At 42.8% G+C, this 18,839-nt stretch overlaps 1 protein-coding gene across 6 annotated transcripts in view; it reads right to left on the bottom strand.

The window, feature by feature from the left end:
• CLIP4 (CAP-Gly domain containing linker protein family member 4) overlaps nt 1–18,839 on the bottom strand; it is a 73,068-nt gene that overhangs the window by 12,186 nt on the left and 42,043 nt on the right. For 5 of the 6 annotated variants that reach the window (XR_010730266.1, XM_066266815.1, XM_066266819.1 and 2 more), the window contains 5 exons: nt 14,855–14,992; nt 10,792–10,884; nt 9,863–10,006; nt 6,593–6,727; nt 3,015–3,138 (listed from right to left, as the gene is read on the bottom strand). Coding sequence is in view for 5 of the 6 variants with exons in the window: in XM_066266815.1 (XP_066122912.1) it covers nt 3,015–3,138; nt 6,593–6,727; nt 9,863–10,006; nt 10,792–10,884; nt 14,855–14,992 (634 nt within the window). In the remaining variant the exon portion in view is untranslated. The remainder of the gene's footprint in view (nt 1–3,014; nt 3,139–6,592; nt 6,728–9,862; nt 10,007–10,791; nt 10,885–14,854; nt 14,993–18,839) is intronic. The other variant, XM_066266818.1, reaches the window with a different exon arrangement.

The raw sequence follows: 18,839 nt of genomic DNA, 5'->3' as shown, positions 1-18,839 counted from the left end.
GAGGAATCACTACAGCTCCCATCTTCTCAGTTGGTGCCTTCTCCATCAATAAACCTTTTTCATGCTCCAAACTCTGACCTTTTGGGTTTGGGCCTTTCAAAGAGTTGGGCACACAGACTTTGGACCAATAACAAAATCTAATCTCTAGCTATGACCTCTTTTTCTTTATTTATAAAATAACAACAACAACAACAAAAAATACCCTGCAACCTGTCTAAAAGCAAGGGCTTAGAAAAAACCCACAAAATAAAAAACCCGGGCTGAGTCCAGCTGCAACGTTCACTAATGTAGGAGATCAAAATATGCCACCTTCGCATAAGGATTATTGTCAGCTGAAGACCTGTGAGACTCAGCAAACGCAGGAAGAGGCTCTCCCTGAGCTCTGTCTGCCAAAAGCGGACCCTCCAACAAAAGAACTCCATTACCGTAAGTCCCCTCCCGAGGAGTCTCATCATGCAGAGAACACTGACTGGCTCTTATCCCAGGAGAGGAGACCAGAAGTCAACACCACACCCAGACAGACAGTCACAAACTACACACCAGACAGACACTATAACAAACTATCATATCTCCCATCCATGTTCCTAAGGACTCACTTATCTTTCCTGACAATCATTTGCACTGCTCCCCCCGCCCCCCCAATTATAATAGTCTAGAAATGTTCCAACCTCACCACTCCTTTGGGTATTCACTTCTTTCTGTGATGCCCCTTGCATGTGAAAATAACACTTAATAATTTCTATTGTCCTTTCTCCTGTTCATCTATCTGTTGTCAGTTTAATTCACAGACCCCCCCTCCCAGTCCATCTCATCTACTTATCCTAAAGGCAGAGGAAAATGTTTTCCTCCCCCACACTAGCTCTAAGACTTTAGCTACAATTACCTTCTCTTCTCAAAGTTGCTTCACCTGCAAAATGGGGGTGCTCATAACCCCGCTGGGTTTGGGGGGATTAATGAGACGTGCATCCAGAGGGCACTGCACAGAGCCTGCCACTTAGTCAATGCTAGACACATGTCTGAAATAGCTATTGTCATTTCCCAGCTCCCTTGACCAAATACTTATCAGAACGAAATAAAGTGACATTTAATTGAAGACGCTCTATAAACTGCAAAGCACGATATGTTGAATGCTATCTTATCATAAATAATAAAAAGATTACATCAAGTACATCACAGAAGAAAATTAATATAAAAGTTACAAGTAATTATTCAATCGAAAAAACAAAGTGAGAAAGAAAGTGAATATAAAAACTGCTGCGTGCGTCAGGACGTTGGTGCACAGCCTGGCTGGACGTGAACTTGGGGGAGACTCCCAGGGGGTGACTGCAGACCTGTGCTCTTGCATGTGGTCACAGTCCATGTCACTTCCTGTTTAAAGATTAGCGCCCCACGTCCCATCCATGGAGAGCATACCGGGCCCACCTCTCTCAGCGTGTAAGTCATTCTACAAAACAGTACCTGGAATTTCATGACAAGTTAGCTTCTGCTCAACTTACTTTTTTAAAACCAGAGTCGCTGGTTACACAAGTGTCCTAGCTTAAGAAGAGACACCGAGGAGGAATGTTATACACAAATCCTTGAAGCTTCACTTCCTCAGGAAGATTGACTGCCTATTTTTGAAAACTAAAGAAATCAGAGGGAAAAAAGCCATTTTGGTTCCATTAGGTTTGCAGGAGGATGAATGGGGTGCCTGAAGCAATCAGAGAGCATTTTCGCTTTTGTTTGCATGACAGATTAAGCTTGCTGCTCTCTCTGTTCTTAGCAGCGAATGCCACTTCTAATAGCCTACACGGACTCATAGGGTTTGCAAATGAGGAATAAAGGAGGTTTTTAAAATTGCAAATCTTCAGCAAAGCAAATTTAGCTTCCCATGAGCCCTCTCTGCCGGAGGAGGTGTCTGGTTAACCCCCTGAAAGAAGACAGGAGTGGCAGTCAGTGCACGTCTTCAATATAAAAATAGGGACTCGAACTACAGTGTGTCCGTAAAGTCATGGTGCACTTTTGACCGGTCACCGGAAAGCAACAAAAGACGATAGAAATGTGAAATCTGCACCAAATAAAAGGAAAACCCTCCCAGTTTCTGTAGGATGATGTGGCAGCATGTGTGCATGCGCAGATGATGACATAACACCGTGTATACAGCAGAGCAGCCCATGGCCATGCCAGTCGAGATGTGGACGGTACAGAGGCAAGTTCAGTGTGTTCTGTGGCTCGCTAAATTCGAATCCGTGGCCAAAGTGCAACATGAATATTGGCACATTTATAACGAAATGCCACCACATAGGAATAACATTACTTGGTGGGATAAGCAGTTGAAGGAAACGGCAGTTTGGTGGAGAAACCCCATTCTGGTAGGCCATCAGTCAGTGACGAGTCTATAGAGGCTATACGGGATAGCTACCTAAGGAGCCCTAAAAAATGGTAGAGCGTCAGCCTAGCGTGCGGAAGACCCGGGTTCGATTCCCGGCCAGGGCACACAGGAGAAGCGCCCATTTGCTTCTCCACCCCTCCGCCGCGCCTTCCTCTCTGTCTCTCTCTTCCCCTCCCGCAGCCAAGGCTCCATTGGAGCAAAAGATGGCCCGGGCGCTGGGGATGGCTCTGTGGCCTCTGCCTCAGGCGCTAGAGTGGCTCTGGTCGCAACATGGCGACGCCCAGGATGGGCAGAGCATCGCCTCCTGGTGGGCAGAGCATCGCCCCATGGTGGGCGTGCCGGGTGGATCCTGGTCAGGCGCATGCGGGAGTCTGTCTGACTGTCTCTCCCCGTTTCCAGCTTCAGAAAAATGCAAAAAAAAAAAAAAAAAAAATCTGTGCATGAGCCCACATCAAACTGCACTGAATAGGTATGAAACTGGGAGAATTTTCCTTTTATTTGGTGCAGATTTCACATTTCTATTGTCTTTTGTTGCTTTCCTGTGACAGGTCAAAAGTGTACCATGACTTTACGGACACACTGTATAAACCATGGTAAGTTACAAGAGGCTCTGTGAATAAACACAGATTCTGGCTTTCCTCACCTTTGTACCCTTGAGGGGGGAGCAAATATTCCATATCTCGGAGAACAGCTGAAGTACTGCACACCTCCAACAGAACCGTCATTCTTGCCGTGGGGCTTCTCAAGCTCTATCCCGTACCAATATCCTAGAAGAAGAACAGTCGGTTTGAAAGGCATCCGCCCTGTAGCCAGACTGTGATCTGCTACACACACCCGAAGTCTAGATGGCTTCGCATTTTCACGGGTGACCAAAATGAGGAGTGGTTGTCATGATCACTCAGCTTCCAAATAGTAAGATTTGAAAAGTTGAGAAAAAAAAACAGGGAAAATATTTTACAGGCTTGATTTGCAGAGTTGTACATTGAGAGAGAAATCTAAAATGCATGAACACAAATTTGGCAAGGATTAGCTGTAAAGCAAGTAGTACAGGACCAAAATACGTGTACAAGCTACAATGACATGTACAAGTTACGCCCTTGACTGTGTAACCGGGGTGTGTCGGTGAGGGACACTGGCACGGGGTAGGCAAGGATAGGTTTACAGTTGTGAGTATGTGAAACACAGAATTTATTCTTGTTATTATTTATTAATTATTGTATTGTTTTCCAAACAAACAGTAAACCCACTTTTGCCACACCCTGTATAAATGAACGTGCAACCTTTTCATTGTGCCCTGTCAATATTAGAACATCACCAACAGTTCCTAAATAATTAACAAAGGACAAAAATAATATGGAAGATATGACTAGACAACACGGTGATTCTTTTTCTCTTCTTCCCCCCCCACTCAGGATGAAAAGAATTAGTCTTTTTAACCTAAATTTAAAATTTTTAGGTTAGCTAAGAGGAAGAATTTTTGAAAAGTATCTATAAGGGCCCACTCTGAGAAAGTCATAGGATTTCCTTTTCCGGAGAGCCTCAGAGTACAGCAGGGCGCCTGCTTTCGTTGTGAAGAATACGAGGTCAATGGACAAATGCTCCGAAAGATTCTCCAACTGAGGGCACAAGACCAGCTAAAAGTACCTAACAATCCATTCAGTTTTTCTTTTTATTTAAAAGAACAGTACAGTGGTAATTGTAATTTGGTCTCTTACAATCAGCATGAAATAACAAAGATATAGGTATTGAGACACATACTGAAAATTATAAATTCCAAACTATAAAAATGCTGTGTCTTTCAGAATACTAGTTCAAAGAGTCCATTATAATAACGTCTAAAAAGACAACCTGGAAGTTCTTAGTATTTCTCCCTCTTGTGTTCAAAAAGATGACCCCTGAGCCCATTTCCAAATACTGGAGTTGGGGCTGGCAAGATTAAGGGCATGACCATGCCTTTATATTTAAGCAGCCCCACTATGCACAAGCAGAGAGCCGTGCACACCAGCCGACTGCTTGGCCAGAACCAAGGCCCTGAAAGCAGGTATCACAGTTCTGAACGTCACTGACCAGGGTGGCCTGGTTGCCACTGTTATTTCCTGAGGGCCAGACTTTACAATTTTCCAAGTTGTACTTCCTCTGCCTTTGATGCTTTTCTGTATTATAATTTTTTGCGTTTTCCAATTTTCATATCCCCTATAACTGCTACCTGTTTACCATTTAACTCTTGAAAATGTGTAACACACAACAGAAAGACATTATGAGGAGTGTTAACAACAGTGAGTACACATTGTCAGGCAGAGGTGAGATATGAGTGCCTTCCCATTTAAATGGTAATATTCCTTCCCAGGTGACACTGGTAAAAATGCTGAAGAGGCTACACAAGCCCTGTCTCAGGTCTAGTGCTTATCGCCTGCACAGAGCCTTGCCATGACCCCTGGGCTACGGAACTGAACTATGCAACTTCTGATGCCACGAGAAACATATGCTACTGCTCTCTAAAAGGCAGAATGACTTTTATTATATTTGCTAATTATTCCCCAAATTTCTAAATGCTTCACACTAGGAATTTAAAACTTAAAAGTCACGCTAAACGATGAACTGTATCCAGCTAATCATCAAATCACTCCAGCCTCGTCTAACATAATCACAGAAAGGAAACTCAAAAGACACACAGTGATAGTGAAAAATAAACCTCCCTGTGGGATTCCTAAGCTTTTATTTGAGAATTATATTAAGGACATCCTAACTACCCAGAGGCCTAAGAGAAACAGGAATTATAAAACACACAGCCCTCTCAAATCAATGAGTTGGACTGCAATTATAAGTGATATTAACGAAATGACGGTGCTGGGAGATATATCGTTCTCCATGGTTCACTCATACTTCTGCATGTTCTATGGACAGAGGCACTGATGGGCTTTTCATGAACGTCCCTACAGAGGACGGCCTTGGGGGAGAGAGGCCAAGTCTTCCCCAGGACAAATAACAGGCATGCTTCTGTCTGGGGTAAGTCAGGTTGCCTGAGCTCACAGCTCCTCTCCTACAGGCAGGCCACCGAGACTGCAGCTGTCGCCTGGCTCTCTCTACCTCACCCTCTGGGACCTAGGGCTCAGGGAGCAACTGCAAAAACAAAATGGTGACACTCTAGCTACTGGCATAGTGAGCGTTCAAGTCCTTGGTCTCTGACCCAGGAGCCCAACATCTTCTGCCAGCACCTATGAACCCATGCCAATCTAACTTGTTAGCCTGCAAATAGGGTAGAATCTCAGACCCTTCACAGTTCTTGACAGACTGCTATGAACTTCCTTAAAAATCAATGTTCAGTGTCATCCCAACAAATTAAAGAAAAAAATCAATGTTCTAGGTCCCTGGTCGGCAAACTGGGGCTCGCGAGCCACATGCGGCTCTTTGGCCCCTTGAGTGTGGCTCGTCCACAAAATACCTCGTGCGGGAGCTACCTCGATAAGGAATGTACCTACCTATATAGTTTAAGTTTAAAAAATTTGGCTCTCAAAAGAAATTTCAATCGTTGTACTGTTGATATTTGGCTCTGTTGACTGATGAGTTTGCCGACCACTGTTCTGGATAACCTGGTCCTTACATGCCGTGATGCCAACACGGGTCAACACAGCACATTGCTATTTAAAACATACAAACATGGTTTCATTCAACTGGCTTCTACTTGAAGTTACAGTCACTAAAAGTACTAAAGAAAAATAGCCTTTAGTTTTAGAAACACAATTTAAGTCTAGATTGGAATTAATAAACATGCAAGTGTGTGTTTTTAAGGTCCCAAGGTATGCAAAAGCATTGTCATTTCTCTTTAAAGCCTGTGTGCCTGTCTCTCCAACCCACTCTGATAAAGGCTGTGTGTGGTAAACTCATTATCTGCTCATTTTCAAGATTATCCTCAGCAAAATTCTAATCCTAAAATGTTTTCTCTATTATTAAGCACACTCAGCAATCACTGAGGGTAAAACTGGAGAGTGACAACTAATTTTAACAGTAGGCAATTTAAAATACAATTGGCAAGAAAAACTTATGGATACCAGTCAACCTGCGTACAGTCTGCATTTTAATCACTGTTTTGCACTTTCTGTGCCAAAGCTACCAACTGTTAATCAAAAATTCTCTATAATTAAGCGGTGTTTACATGTAACTTTTTAAACCTTTTGAATTCCAAAGAATTCAAATTGAAGGAAGAATATGCAGAGGAGTTACCTGGAGCAAAGTTTGTTGTCCCAAAGAACCTGATGGTGCCAACTCTCTGGCCAACCACCAACACTCTCTCCCCAAGCTGGAGCTCCCCTTCACAGCGGGAACTGTCTGCTGCAGATGTCGCTGAGGAGTTCAAACCTGTTTAATTGGTTGGTGGAGAAAGGGGACAGGGCAGGAAAAGAGGAGGAAAAAAAAGAAAGGGAAAAAAAACTCAAAAAACACAGTAGCCAAAAAAAAAATCACTATGTATTTTAACCAGTCTAGTTGGTTGGAGATTTCAATATACGATGCCTTCCGTTTCTTGCATGTGAGTTTAAGCTACTCGACAGAAGCAGGAAGGGTTTCCTGCGAAAATTACAGCAATGGGAATTTAACACACGATCCCTTGTCAACTCTGCCTAGATTGCCTGGGCACCCTCTCCGAGCACTGAGGTCAGCACGCCTTTTCTGCCAAGGGCTGGACAGTAAATATTTTAGGCTCTGTCACAACTACTCAACTCTGCTGTTGCAGCACAACACAGACAGAACAGACCTGGCATGTTCCAACAAAACTTTATTTACAAAACAGGTGGTAGGCTGGATTCAGCCCATGGGCAGTCCTTGGCCAACGGTAAAATGCTACAGTGATCGGCGTTCACTGGGACTCAGTGTAAGTGATACATCCAGCAGTGCGACTTGAAAGCGAAATTGCTGTCAGGTTCCAATGACTCCAAACTGACTTCCTTATTAGGAACAAAACCATTCCCTCTCTCCCTGATTCAAACCTAAACCCTACAATGCCCACTACTAGCTGTTGATCCTAACAGAGAAGAGGTGGGCCCTCGAGGCTCCTCCCATCAGTCCATGAACAGGTTTGAACAACTGGTATCTGCGGAGGCCTAGAGAACCCCACGAAAGGGCATGGCTGAGGACAAGTCACGCTGTTAACGGGGGAGGGGGGGGGACACAACTAAAACCATGGCAAGAAATGAGCAAAATAAACCCAGAGAGGAGCAGGAAGGGGCAGGGGGTCTGGGTAAGCACAGCACTGAGAAGTCCCTGGCCCTCACAATGACTTCTATTTCCTTAGCGCTTCACAGTTCATCAAGTGTTGTAATTATAACTATGGATAAGATATAAACTCATAATTAACTAAAACATGGTGTTCACAGGTAGCAGGTGGCACACTTGGATTAAAACCCAGACCCTGTGACTAGGAATCCTCAGATCTGTCCCCACACTGTCCGTAGACAACAGACCAAAGACAAGTTCTACAATGGGACACGACCCAGCTGAGGACACAGACTTCCTCCTCTCCCCTTCCCCTAAGCCGTTCTTTCTGCTCTTTCTCCTTAATTCTCTATCCTGACATACCAACAGTGTCCACCTCCACAGTCCACATTGCCCTCAAATGCAGATCTCTAGAGAAAGTAGAATACAACTCACTCTAGAAAAATCCCTACGGCACTGTCTCTGGGCTCCAAACAAGGGCTCCCTCTCGTGGCTGTCCCAGTCTCTCTCCCATTCCTTTTACAAGTTCCTCTTCCTCACCCACCTGATACCTTTCTTTACTGTTATGTATGCACAGCACTCAAATTTATAAAAGAAAAAAAAAGGGCTAAATATTAAGCACAGTAGGGAGGAAATGGTAATTCCATACTCACATATAAGTTTTAGAATCAGGTAACTGTCAAAAGCCCAAATTCCAAACAAAGGAGGCCTTAAAGTATCAATAAAATGAGGACCAACTGGATTGTGGCATCACTGCCTGGGCCCACCGATCCCCCCAGCATCACAGGGACACTGGCTATGGGGTGGGGAATCTGCAAACCAAATGCTCCAGGGAAACAGTTCAGCCAGAAGTTCTAGGTTCTCTGTTTCCAGAGCCCCAACTTCTGGGTTAATTACAGTAATGTTCCTGTTGAGGGTTTGTTTGTTGTTATTGTTTTCCCATATAATAATAAAGAGTTTGAAAAGAAAAAAAATCCTGTCATGAGAATTTTCTATAATAAAATATTGGTTCAGTGCCAGTTTTAGTAGTACTAGAAAAAAGAATCTGGTAGTTATTACAAAGTTCATTAAAAACGATTTATGCCAAAATGACTTCACTTCCTTTCTGGTCAAGTTTGCTATACAGATAAACAAGTGAACAGCAATCAATTTGAGATATGATGATTTCAACAAGGAGTTTGTTAAGCGTTTTGCATATCTTCACACACAACCGAGGCAATGTGGACAGAACGAGAGTGTGCCAGGCCCACGGAGGGTTACACCGAGGGAACAGGTCACCCCCCAGCCGGGCAGAGAGCCCGAGCCTCTCCCACAGGGTGCCAAACACTCCCTTGCATAAAAACAGAGGAAGCGTGCTTTTTAACCATAAAGAGGACTCAAAAGCATGTGAATAAGCTACTTAATACATGTGATGTGAGAAGCACAATTCAGAGGGATGAAACCTCTAACATGAAATTAAATGAAAATAAATGGAAAGTCCTACACCGAGGAGCAAAACAGGGAGGGAGGACTAGCAGGAGGCTCCCTCTGAGCCAGTAACAGTGTGGGCACCAAGCTCACGAGCAGCCGCAGACCGTACTTGACCTGAGAGGCAACAGTTCAGCTCTCTGCTGTTGCAGGGAGAGGTCTGGAGACCCTGCAGCGAGAGGGCAAGCTGAGGACCCCTGGACGGAGACACAGCGCACCCGCAGCAGAGGAAGTGCCAGGCAGGCCCGAGAGCGAAGCCCAGGCAAGCCCCTTACCGACTGCCCTGTGCACCACCGTGACTTACCTCCCTAAGCCTCAGTTCCCCCGTTCATAAAATGAGAGCGGTAACAATAGTACCTGCTCCAGGGGGTTGTTTTGAGAATTAAATGCAAAAAGGTTTATAAAGTACCTAGAATAGAACCTGAAATAATAAATATACTATACATGTTAGTTTTCATTAGGTGTATGCTAGAAAAGAAATAAGGAAGATAGCAAGCCACGCATTTCCACTTATCTGAGGATGTATTATGAACGAATCTTGCAGGCTTGGAGGCCTCAGACACCATGGGGAATAGAAGTGACCCGGGCAAGGAAGGTGGCGTGAGCAGGGCAGGAGAAGAAAGGCTAAGGATTCCGGGGTATGCTTAAGGGAAGGGAGGCTGGGGGTGGGTGGGTGGAGGGGACAGGAAAGGGCCAAGCAGTTCAATCTAACTGAAGTAAAGGGTTCCTTCTACACTATTAAAAAGAGCAAATCTACTTACAAACAAACCAAGATAAAAAACACCAAGAAAGCCTGGGTGAAAAAGCCATAGATACCAGCACTGGCTCTGGATGACACAGATGGGCTTTTGCTCAGTGTCTTCTTGCTGTTGCTCCGCGCACTCAGCTTCTTGGGGTTGCTCTGTCTGTGTTCCAGAGAAGAAGCGGAGGACAAGCTGCTGATGGACCCGGGCAGGTTCACTGCAACAGGTAAAGGGGAAGCATACATACATCACAGGGCTGAAGACAGGGAGTGAACCAATGAGCCACTTTTCCAGGTAAATCCTTCTGAAATGTTCCACTTAGCTTCTCCAATTGTGGATTAATTACCTAGTTTTGAATTAAATGCCTGGTTTCATCCAAATATCTAAAAGATTTTACAACCCAAGCAACTGTATTTTAAAGATCCACACTATACGGTGCAATCTTACACAGGACAAGGTCGTCTCACCGACTGACTGAAACTGACTACCCATTCTAAGGACCGCTCTCTCGCCTCTCAGTGTAGATGGGACAGTAGAAACCCATCTCATTTATCCAAACAACACTGTGTTATTATGTTTTAAGGTAACAAAGTCTAATATTAAAATGTTGTGAGCTAACTTGAAAGGAAGCAGGACCACTTCTGAATTTTCTATTCACGCTCCCCTTGCTTCACCCAGTGACTCGATAGTCAAGGGCAACTTTCCGTCTTCTCACCAAGCCACCCACACCACGTCATGTCCTTTCCCTCTCTTCACACAGCCCGGCAGTGCTCGGATGCAAGTGTACACAAGAATCACAGTGCAGGATTATATATATATAAGAACTATAAATTCACTGTAGTATGAGCTGCTCAGGGGCTTTTCAAGGATAAATTTTTACTATAACGGTTTTTCCTTGGACAACTTTTAAAATTTAGCCCCCATAAAAGCTATATCGCTATACTATCTAAAAGGTCCACGGTGAAATTAAATGTGGAGCACAGAAGTGATCAAGTGTATTACCATCTTTCTCTGTTACCGTTCTCATTTCCTCACCGGGAGGCAGTAACGAGAGCGTTGGCTCCGAAGCGCTGTCCTTTTTGGATGGCGTTAATCCTGGAACACGGAAACAAAATGCCGTCAGCGGGAAGACTTCTGTTTAACATTAAACATAAAAATGTACTTTCTCCTTCAAGCACAGGCATCCCTCATTACCTAAATCGAATCCACTTCTGAAAACACGCTGGATAATAAATTCACAGACCACGGGGGCCAATAATTCATTATTCAAAGGGGAAAAATGCATTCCTATCCATCGGAAAACCCCAATTTCCCCAACTATCTCTAAAGTATCTTTCAAACCTTTTCCACACCCCATTAAGGAATTCTAAATAATATAAAGCATTTACAACACGGCTCTGTCATTGTTTGATACTTAATGCACTCATTAATGTGTTTGCACGATGCTAGCCGTTTAAGCAACCCTAACAGAGCTGAGCTATGACTCGCACTCTTGCTAGGACTTGCAAACAATTTACATGATTTTCCTGACGTGTGCATGGAAATCCATTATAGCAGATTCTCTATTTAAATAGTGAATTTGGGGTAAAAATTTTTTTACAAATAATTAGAGCAACTACTCATTTAAGTGAGAGTCAGATAGTAAGAAATCTTGAACTCTCTGCCACTGGTATTTTGAAAATGATTATCCCACTCTCAATACACCCTGCTCCCACAAAAAACTCACTCAAAAAAACCCCCAACAAATCATGAACACTCAACCTTATGAAGATTCCAGTTTCAGTTCTACAGAACCAAATTATGTAAATAATAAACCTAGGGGACTGCACTCAGTCTTAATTTCAGCAAGCATCCATTCCAACTGCAGCATGTTGGGTGAAGAACTTAGCCCTAAAGAGAATCTTTCCAATTTGGTGAGGTAGAAAGACACGGACGAATAGCTCAAATAGGAAGACATTTTTATAAAAGCACTAGCATAGGAGGAGGAGACAATAATTATGGCTACAAAGATAAATTAATGCCTCAACAAGATCACATTTTGAGATGCGTCTTGAGGCATGTCAGATTTCTTCTAGAGAATACTGGAGGTATGGTCAGAAAGAATTGGGGGTAGGCATTCTGGATGAACAGAAAGAAAAAAATTCCTAAAGACAGGGTCAGAGAAGGGTGAGCAGCTTTGCTGGAATAAAGAGTTCCCTGGGAATGGGGGGAAAGTGAACAGGACAGAGAAATCACAGTAAAATCTTAGAAGGGATCATGCTGGCTAAGGAACGGGAATTCTTCAGTAAGAAACGAGCCACTAGTAGGTTTGAAAAGGAGGACAGACGGGACCAGTTACAGGTGAATGGCATGGCCCCGACAGCAAAGTTTAGAGGGAAACTAGAGCAGGAGAGACCAGAAGCAGAGACCAGTTAGAGGCCATTGCACAGGTCAGGAGTGAGGGTCAGAACTACACGTGTGGGAACTGAAGGGACAAGTGGGTAGGAGAGACCTGGTGAAGGCAACCCACAGGGTGAGTTTCTTATTTTCCAGTTCTAAAATAGCCACTTGGTCCTTTCTTTATATTTAAATTTTTGTTGATATAAACTGGAGATTCACATACAGTTGTAAAAAAAAAGTGAATAAATAAAGGGAGACCTCTTGTACACTATGCCTAGTTTCCCCCAAAGGAAGCATTTTACAAAGTGATAGTATAATATAGCCAGGATACTGACATTGAAACAATCCACCAAGCTTAGATTACCCGTTTTATGTGTATTTGCAAGTGTGTGCATGCGCACATGCATGTGTGCACGCGTGTACGTGTGTGTAAGCATGAATAATTTGGATCTTTTTATATCCCCATTTCTCTGCTGACACTTTCCATTGTCTAAGGAGTGTTTCACCTTAATTCTTAGAACATTGGTTAAGAACTTTTTATCTGATAAATAAGCTCTATCATCTCAGGACTGGCATCTTTTGTCTTTGACCTTGAGAGATGTTGAGATTTTTCCTGGTTATTCATCTTTTGAGCAATTTGGATTGCATCCTATAGCTCATGAATATTATGCTATAGCAGTGGTTTTCAACCTTTTCACACTTGGGGACTGGTGAAAATAGGAGAATTATTTGGGGGACCGCTAAGGCAGAAATCACCCTGAGCATAAGTGAATTTGACTAAAATTACTGGTTCTATAATCTCCACACAACATCAGGGTGGTTAACTCTTTTGCAGACCAGCACTAAATTTCTGGCAGACCGGTAGTTGAAAAACACTGTGACTCTGGGTTTTGTTTAAATCCTACGGAGAATGTTGTTTTGTTTTGTGTTAGCGAGCAGCTGACCCAGTTAGGTTCAGGCTGAAAGTTTGTATCTACCTTCTGTGACTGGGGTTCCAATGTCACTTCAGTTGCCAAAGCCTTTTTGGGAGCCATCTCATGTGTCGTGCCACCCAGCGTCAGTCTGGGACTCGGGTGGCATGCTCAACTTGGGAGTAAGCCCAAGACTTCACACCAACATTTAAAGGTCACTCCCATGAGCTCCCTCCCCTCCATGGTCTTCATGTCGCCTCCTGCTCCTAGGGGGCATCTATCTAGGCTTTAATTTCCCTGCTCTGTCCTACAGTCTCCTGAGCCAGACTCTGCCTCGGGGCCAAGCAGTGAGAGAAAAAAGAAAAATGAACGGGGACTCCATGCATGTTCTTGGGACCACAGTTTCCCTGGTCAGAGACCAGTTCTCCTCCATAGGGGCCGGGGGCCTGTTCCCTCCACTGCTGCTGTTGCACCAGCAGGACTGCCAGGGGTAGGGGTGGGAGAGAACCAGAAGGGGCAGGGGAGGGGGCAGGGAGGAGCACTCCAGAGAGCAAGCCAGGAATTCCCTCCACTTTCCGTCCAGTGGGGGTCGGGCCCCTTTCCCACCTCCCTCCCGTCTGCTGTCAACCTCGGGGCTTCAGTCTAAAGCAGGGGTCCCCAAACTACGGGCCCACGGGCCGCATGCGGCCCCCTGAGGCCATTTATCCGGCCCCCGCCGCACTTCTGGAAGGGGCACCTCTTTCATTGGTGGTCAGTGAGAGGAGCATAGTTCCCATTGAAATACTGGTCAGTTTGTTGATTTAAATTTACTTGTTCTTTATTTTAAATATTGTATTTGTTCCCGTTTTGTTTTTTTTACTTTAAAATAAGATATGTGCAGTGTGCATAGGGATTTGTTCATAGGTTGTTTTTTTTTATAGTCTGGCCCTCCAACAGTCTGAGGGACAGTGAACTGGCCCCCTGTGTAAAAAGTTTGGGGACCCCTGGCCTAAAGGATTCCATTTCCAAGAGCTTCAAAAAGTATGTGGTACCTAGGAATAGACCCAACAGAACAGGTGCAAAATATCTACAGAGAAAGTTACAAAATCTTGTTAAGATATTTTTGAAGGACCTAACTAACTCAACATCCTAAGCTCATAAGCAAAAGACCAGTGACTGTAAAGATGTCAGTTCTTCCTACCCTGATTTAAAGTTTAAATGCAATACCCATTAAAACTTCAACAAATGTATTTTAAAAGAAACTTAACAGCTTATCCTAAAATTCATACGGAGTGTGATTTCTAAGGGCCCACATCAGGAAGACACTGTTCAGTCAGTAGGCTCTCCTCCATCGGATATCAAGTAGCATGTTGTAAAGCTGCAGTAATTAGGAAATGTAGTATTGACACAGGGCTAGTCAAACAGCCCAATGAAACGGATTAGAAAGGCCAACCAAATTCCTGGACAAAATCCCTTAATCTCAGCAGAAAACCTTTCTGCGTCAAGAATTAATGAGTTAGCAAGTATGTATCGAGCTCCTATTTTGTGTTGTGTGCTATAGTGCCTACGAAAATACAAAATACTCTCACAGTCCATTTAAAGTTTAAAATTTTGCTGAAAGGATAAAAGATCTGCCCATCAAAGGAGTCAGAGGACAAAACCCAAGATCACAAATAATAGGTTGTACGGATAGAAGTGTGGACAGGGTTAGGGAACAAAGAGACAAAAGTCATCGGGGGAGCTTCCATGGAGAAACGAGATCTGAAAAAGGTATTTAACTTCCTGGTTTGACCTACCAGTATTTACTTTGGCCGTTACATGGGTTACATCCGCTCTCTGGGACCTGGTGAGAGGCACGGCTCTTGTAGAAGGAGTGTGGGTGTTCTTTCTTCGCTCTTTTGCTTTACTTATCTTCGAAAGAGGTGCAAAAATGCCTACGGGAGAATGTTGAATTTTAGTGGCAAGCAGTTAAAAGCATTTCCAAAAAGGAGGCCAGGACAACTACTTAGTAACACACAACATAACGCTTCATGTTCTTCTTCGGTGCCCACTCAGTTTCCGAGACAGAAAGGAAGACACAGGAAATGCCCTCAAAGAGCTTACAATACAGTTGTCAAGACTAAAAACACATAATAATTTAAGAATCACATACAAGGCATATCCATCAGATAGTAAGTGAAACACAGGGAAAAGAGAAATGAGTCAAGGTTAGCAGTTTTTCATTGCAATTATTTCTGGCTAAGCTATTGACAAAAAGTGTACTATATAATATAAAAACTGCTCTTCTGTGTCACTTTATCTTTACTTCTTTTCAGACTTATATTTTCTCATATTAAAGTTTTTTATGTCCATGTTTTATCTCTCTTCAAGCCTGTACCGCTTTAGAAGACAAAATTCAATATTACTCAACTCGGCATTCCCCCACTGCACCAAATTAGAGTGCCTTACACGGAGCAGGGAGATCAAAAGTCCTCTGAGTGCAAAACAGAATCTTCCCTGAATGCCTTGCCCTCAGCTCCTGATGGTCAGAAACAATACAGTGTGTGCTAGGGAAGGGAGGCACACAGGGACCTGGGCAGGGGCGCCTATTTGCAGTGGCTGGGAGCACAGGATTCCATTGAAAAAAAGGAGGTTATCCAGGCAAAAAAAAATCTAGTATCAGTATTTTTTAAAAGAAAAGTCCTTTTATATTACACTCTTCCATTGAGTGTTTATAGCCTAACAAAAACATCATGAGTAAAATGCAATCTATTACAAACAACTTGTTTTAAAATAGGATTGCAGAAATGCTCAAGACTCTATAAAAAGCGAGCACTTCGTTAACTGCTAACAAGTATAACAAATGCCAGCTATGATACTTTTCTGCCGATCCTGAAACTGTCTCCTCTCCGGGATAATGCCTTATCCTGATTTCCCCACCTCTCCGATTTACACACAATGTTCTGTCTTCTCTCTCCCACCTATCCAATGGTCCTCAACTTTCTATTCTTTACTTTGCCAAATACACATACACACACACACACACATACACACACGCGTGCGCGCGCAATTTCTAGTTTACTACTATGACTCATTTTGGAAATTAAGCATGAAAAAATAATCCAAATGGGAAGAAAAGACTATATACCTGAATATATCATTATTTCAACAGTATTTATAAATAGAAATAATAATTTTTGGCAATAGGAAGAATGAATTAACTATATCTATGAACTATATAATATTACCATTCATAAGTAAAACAATAAAGTATTATATAAAAATATGAAGAGTATATCAAGAAAATAAAAATTAAGTTATATATGATGACATTATGATTATACCTGTGAGAAATAATGTGGATATAAAAAGGAGTACAGAAAATTAGAAACTAAAACATTTATGAGAGCAAACTATTAATTATTTTTCAAATCTTTATCAATAACAAAAATGTTCAATGAATACTCTAAAAAACTATGTGGTTTTTCTTTTAAAGTCTTTCTAGAAAAAAAATCCATGCAATAAAGTATATTTGTTTTAATAAAATAAATATTTAATCACATGACTTTAAAGATTTCTATAACATACAAAATGTCATCTATATAGTTCTTACTCTTGTTCTTATTTTTGATTAACCAAAGCATTTGGGAGAACCAAAACTAATTTTAAAGTAATGACTGGATACTATTAAAACCCAAAGTAACATAGTATATCGGCTAACCTTCCTATTCAGTAACTTGTACTAATCAAAGTATTGATGGGATTTTCTCAGATCTTGACCTATAATTGTAAGGCTTAAGTAAAAATAAACACATAAGGAATAGAAGAGCAATACATTTCCAGAGAAACATGGCCCATTTGTTTACCAAAAGTTCTTCCCCAAACTCTACTAGCATATATGTGTTTAACATGTGTGTTTAACTCCTTTTGCCCAAAACTTCACTAAAATATAAGTAAGCAATAAAAGCAGAAAGAGACTTGACTTAGGATGGTGAACGTGAGGTACAGTGTATAGATAATGTATTATGAAGTGGTACACGTAAAGCCTAAGTAGTTTTATTAATGAATAGCACCCCAATAAATTCAAATATTAAAAAAAAGTGGCATAAACTATGCCTGTTTTGTAAAGCTGGGCTGGAACGCAGCCACGATGTTTGTTTACATACTATCTAAGGCCCTTGTTCAGTGTAACAGGAGAGCTGAGTAGTTGCAGCAAGAGACTAGGGACCAGAAAACCTTAAATATTAACAGTCTGGCCCTTTACAGAAAAAGCCTGCCGTACTGCTTTAGACAATCAAGTATCACCTACAAAATACTGAGAGAATATGGATTCCAACCTCACATTCCTTATCCCACCAAACAAGCATATGAAGTGTGAGGGTAGGAATAAACACTGTTTTACAATAAAAGGTCTCGAGAACTTTACCCCCCATGAGTCCTCTGTCAGAAAAGATACTGAAGAATGTGCTCCACCAAGACAAAAAGGAAACAACAAAAGAAACTGACTTAGAAAAATACCAGCACCAAATCGTTCTCTGTGTTTGAATTTACATCTAGTACAAAGTCAAAAGACAGCTAAAATTAGAAAAATAAAGAAAGCTTCACAGCCTGACCTGTGGTGGCGCAGTGGATAAAGTGTCAACCTGGAAACGCTGAGGTCGCCGGTTCAAAACCCTGGGCTTGCCTGGTCAAGGCACATATGGGAGTTGATGCTTACAGCTCCTCCCCCCTTCTCTCTCTCTTTCTCTGTCTCTCTCTCCCCTCTCTATAATGAATAAATAAAATCTTAAAAAAAAAAAAAAGAAAGAAAGCTTCACATAAATATATCACTTACAGAAGTAAGTATTAATATCAGAAGCTACAGCTAAAGGAGCCGAGAAGCAGCTTGTCTTGTCTTTCAAGAGCAGGCAGGCCTCAGGGTCAGGGAAGGGCAAGCCAAGGGAGGGTTCAGTTGTTGTTGTTATTAATAAACCTTACAGTAACAGGTTGGCTTATTAAACTAGGGACATGTATTCACCTTGGTAATTAATAAAAGACATAAAACACTATTACCAATCTTAGAATTTATTATAAAATTTTCATGACTGCCCAAACTTAGAAACAGCCGAGATGTCCTTCAGTGGGTGAGTGGATTAACTGTGGTCCATCCCAACAACAGAATTATTCAGCAGTAAAAAGATATGAACCATCAAGCCATGAGAAGACACAGAGGAAACATAAATGCTTATGACTAAGCAAAAGAAGCCAAAGTGAAAAGGCTTCATACATACTGTATAATTCCAATGATGTGACATTCTGGGAAAGGCAAAACTACTGAAACAGTAAAAAGATCAGTAGTTGCCAAGGATCGTGGGGGAAGGGAGGAACAGGCACCACACAGAGGCCTTTTTTTTTCTTCTGAAGTTGGAAACGGGGAGGCAGTCAGACAGACTCCTGCATGCGCCTGACTAGGATCCACCTGGCATGCCCACCAGGAGGCAGTGCTCCGCCCATCTGGGACATCGCTCTGTTGCAACCAGAGCCATTCTAGTGCCTGAGGCAAGAGGCCACAGAGCCATCCTCAGCGCCTGGGCCAACTTTACTCCAATGGAGCCTTGGCTGCGGGAGGGGAAGAGAGAGACAGAGAGGAAGGAGAGGGGGAGGGGTTGAGAAGCAGATGGGCGCCCCTCCTGTGTGCCCTGGCCGGGAATTAAACCAGGGACTCCTGCACACCAGGCCGATGCTCTACCACTGAGCCAACCGGCCAGGGCCCAGAGGCCTTTTCAGGGCAGTGAAAAACTGTGTGCGATACTATACCGGTGG

The sequence above is a fragment of the Saccopteryx bilineata genome, chromosome 3 (assembly GCF_036850765.1).
Source record: "Saccopteryx bilineata isolate mSacBil1 chromosome 3, mSacBil1_pri_phased_curated, whole genome shotgun sequence".
Taxonomy (NCBI): domain Eukaryota; kingdom Metazoa; phylum Chordata; class Mammalia; order Chiroptera; family Emballonuridae; genus Saccopteryx; species Saccopteryx bilineata.
Note: the sequence above shows the minus strand (reverse complement) of the source record. Positions and strands in the feature narration are given on the sequence as shown.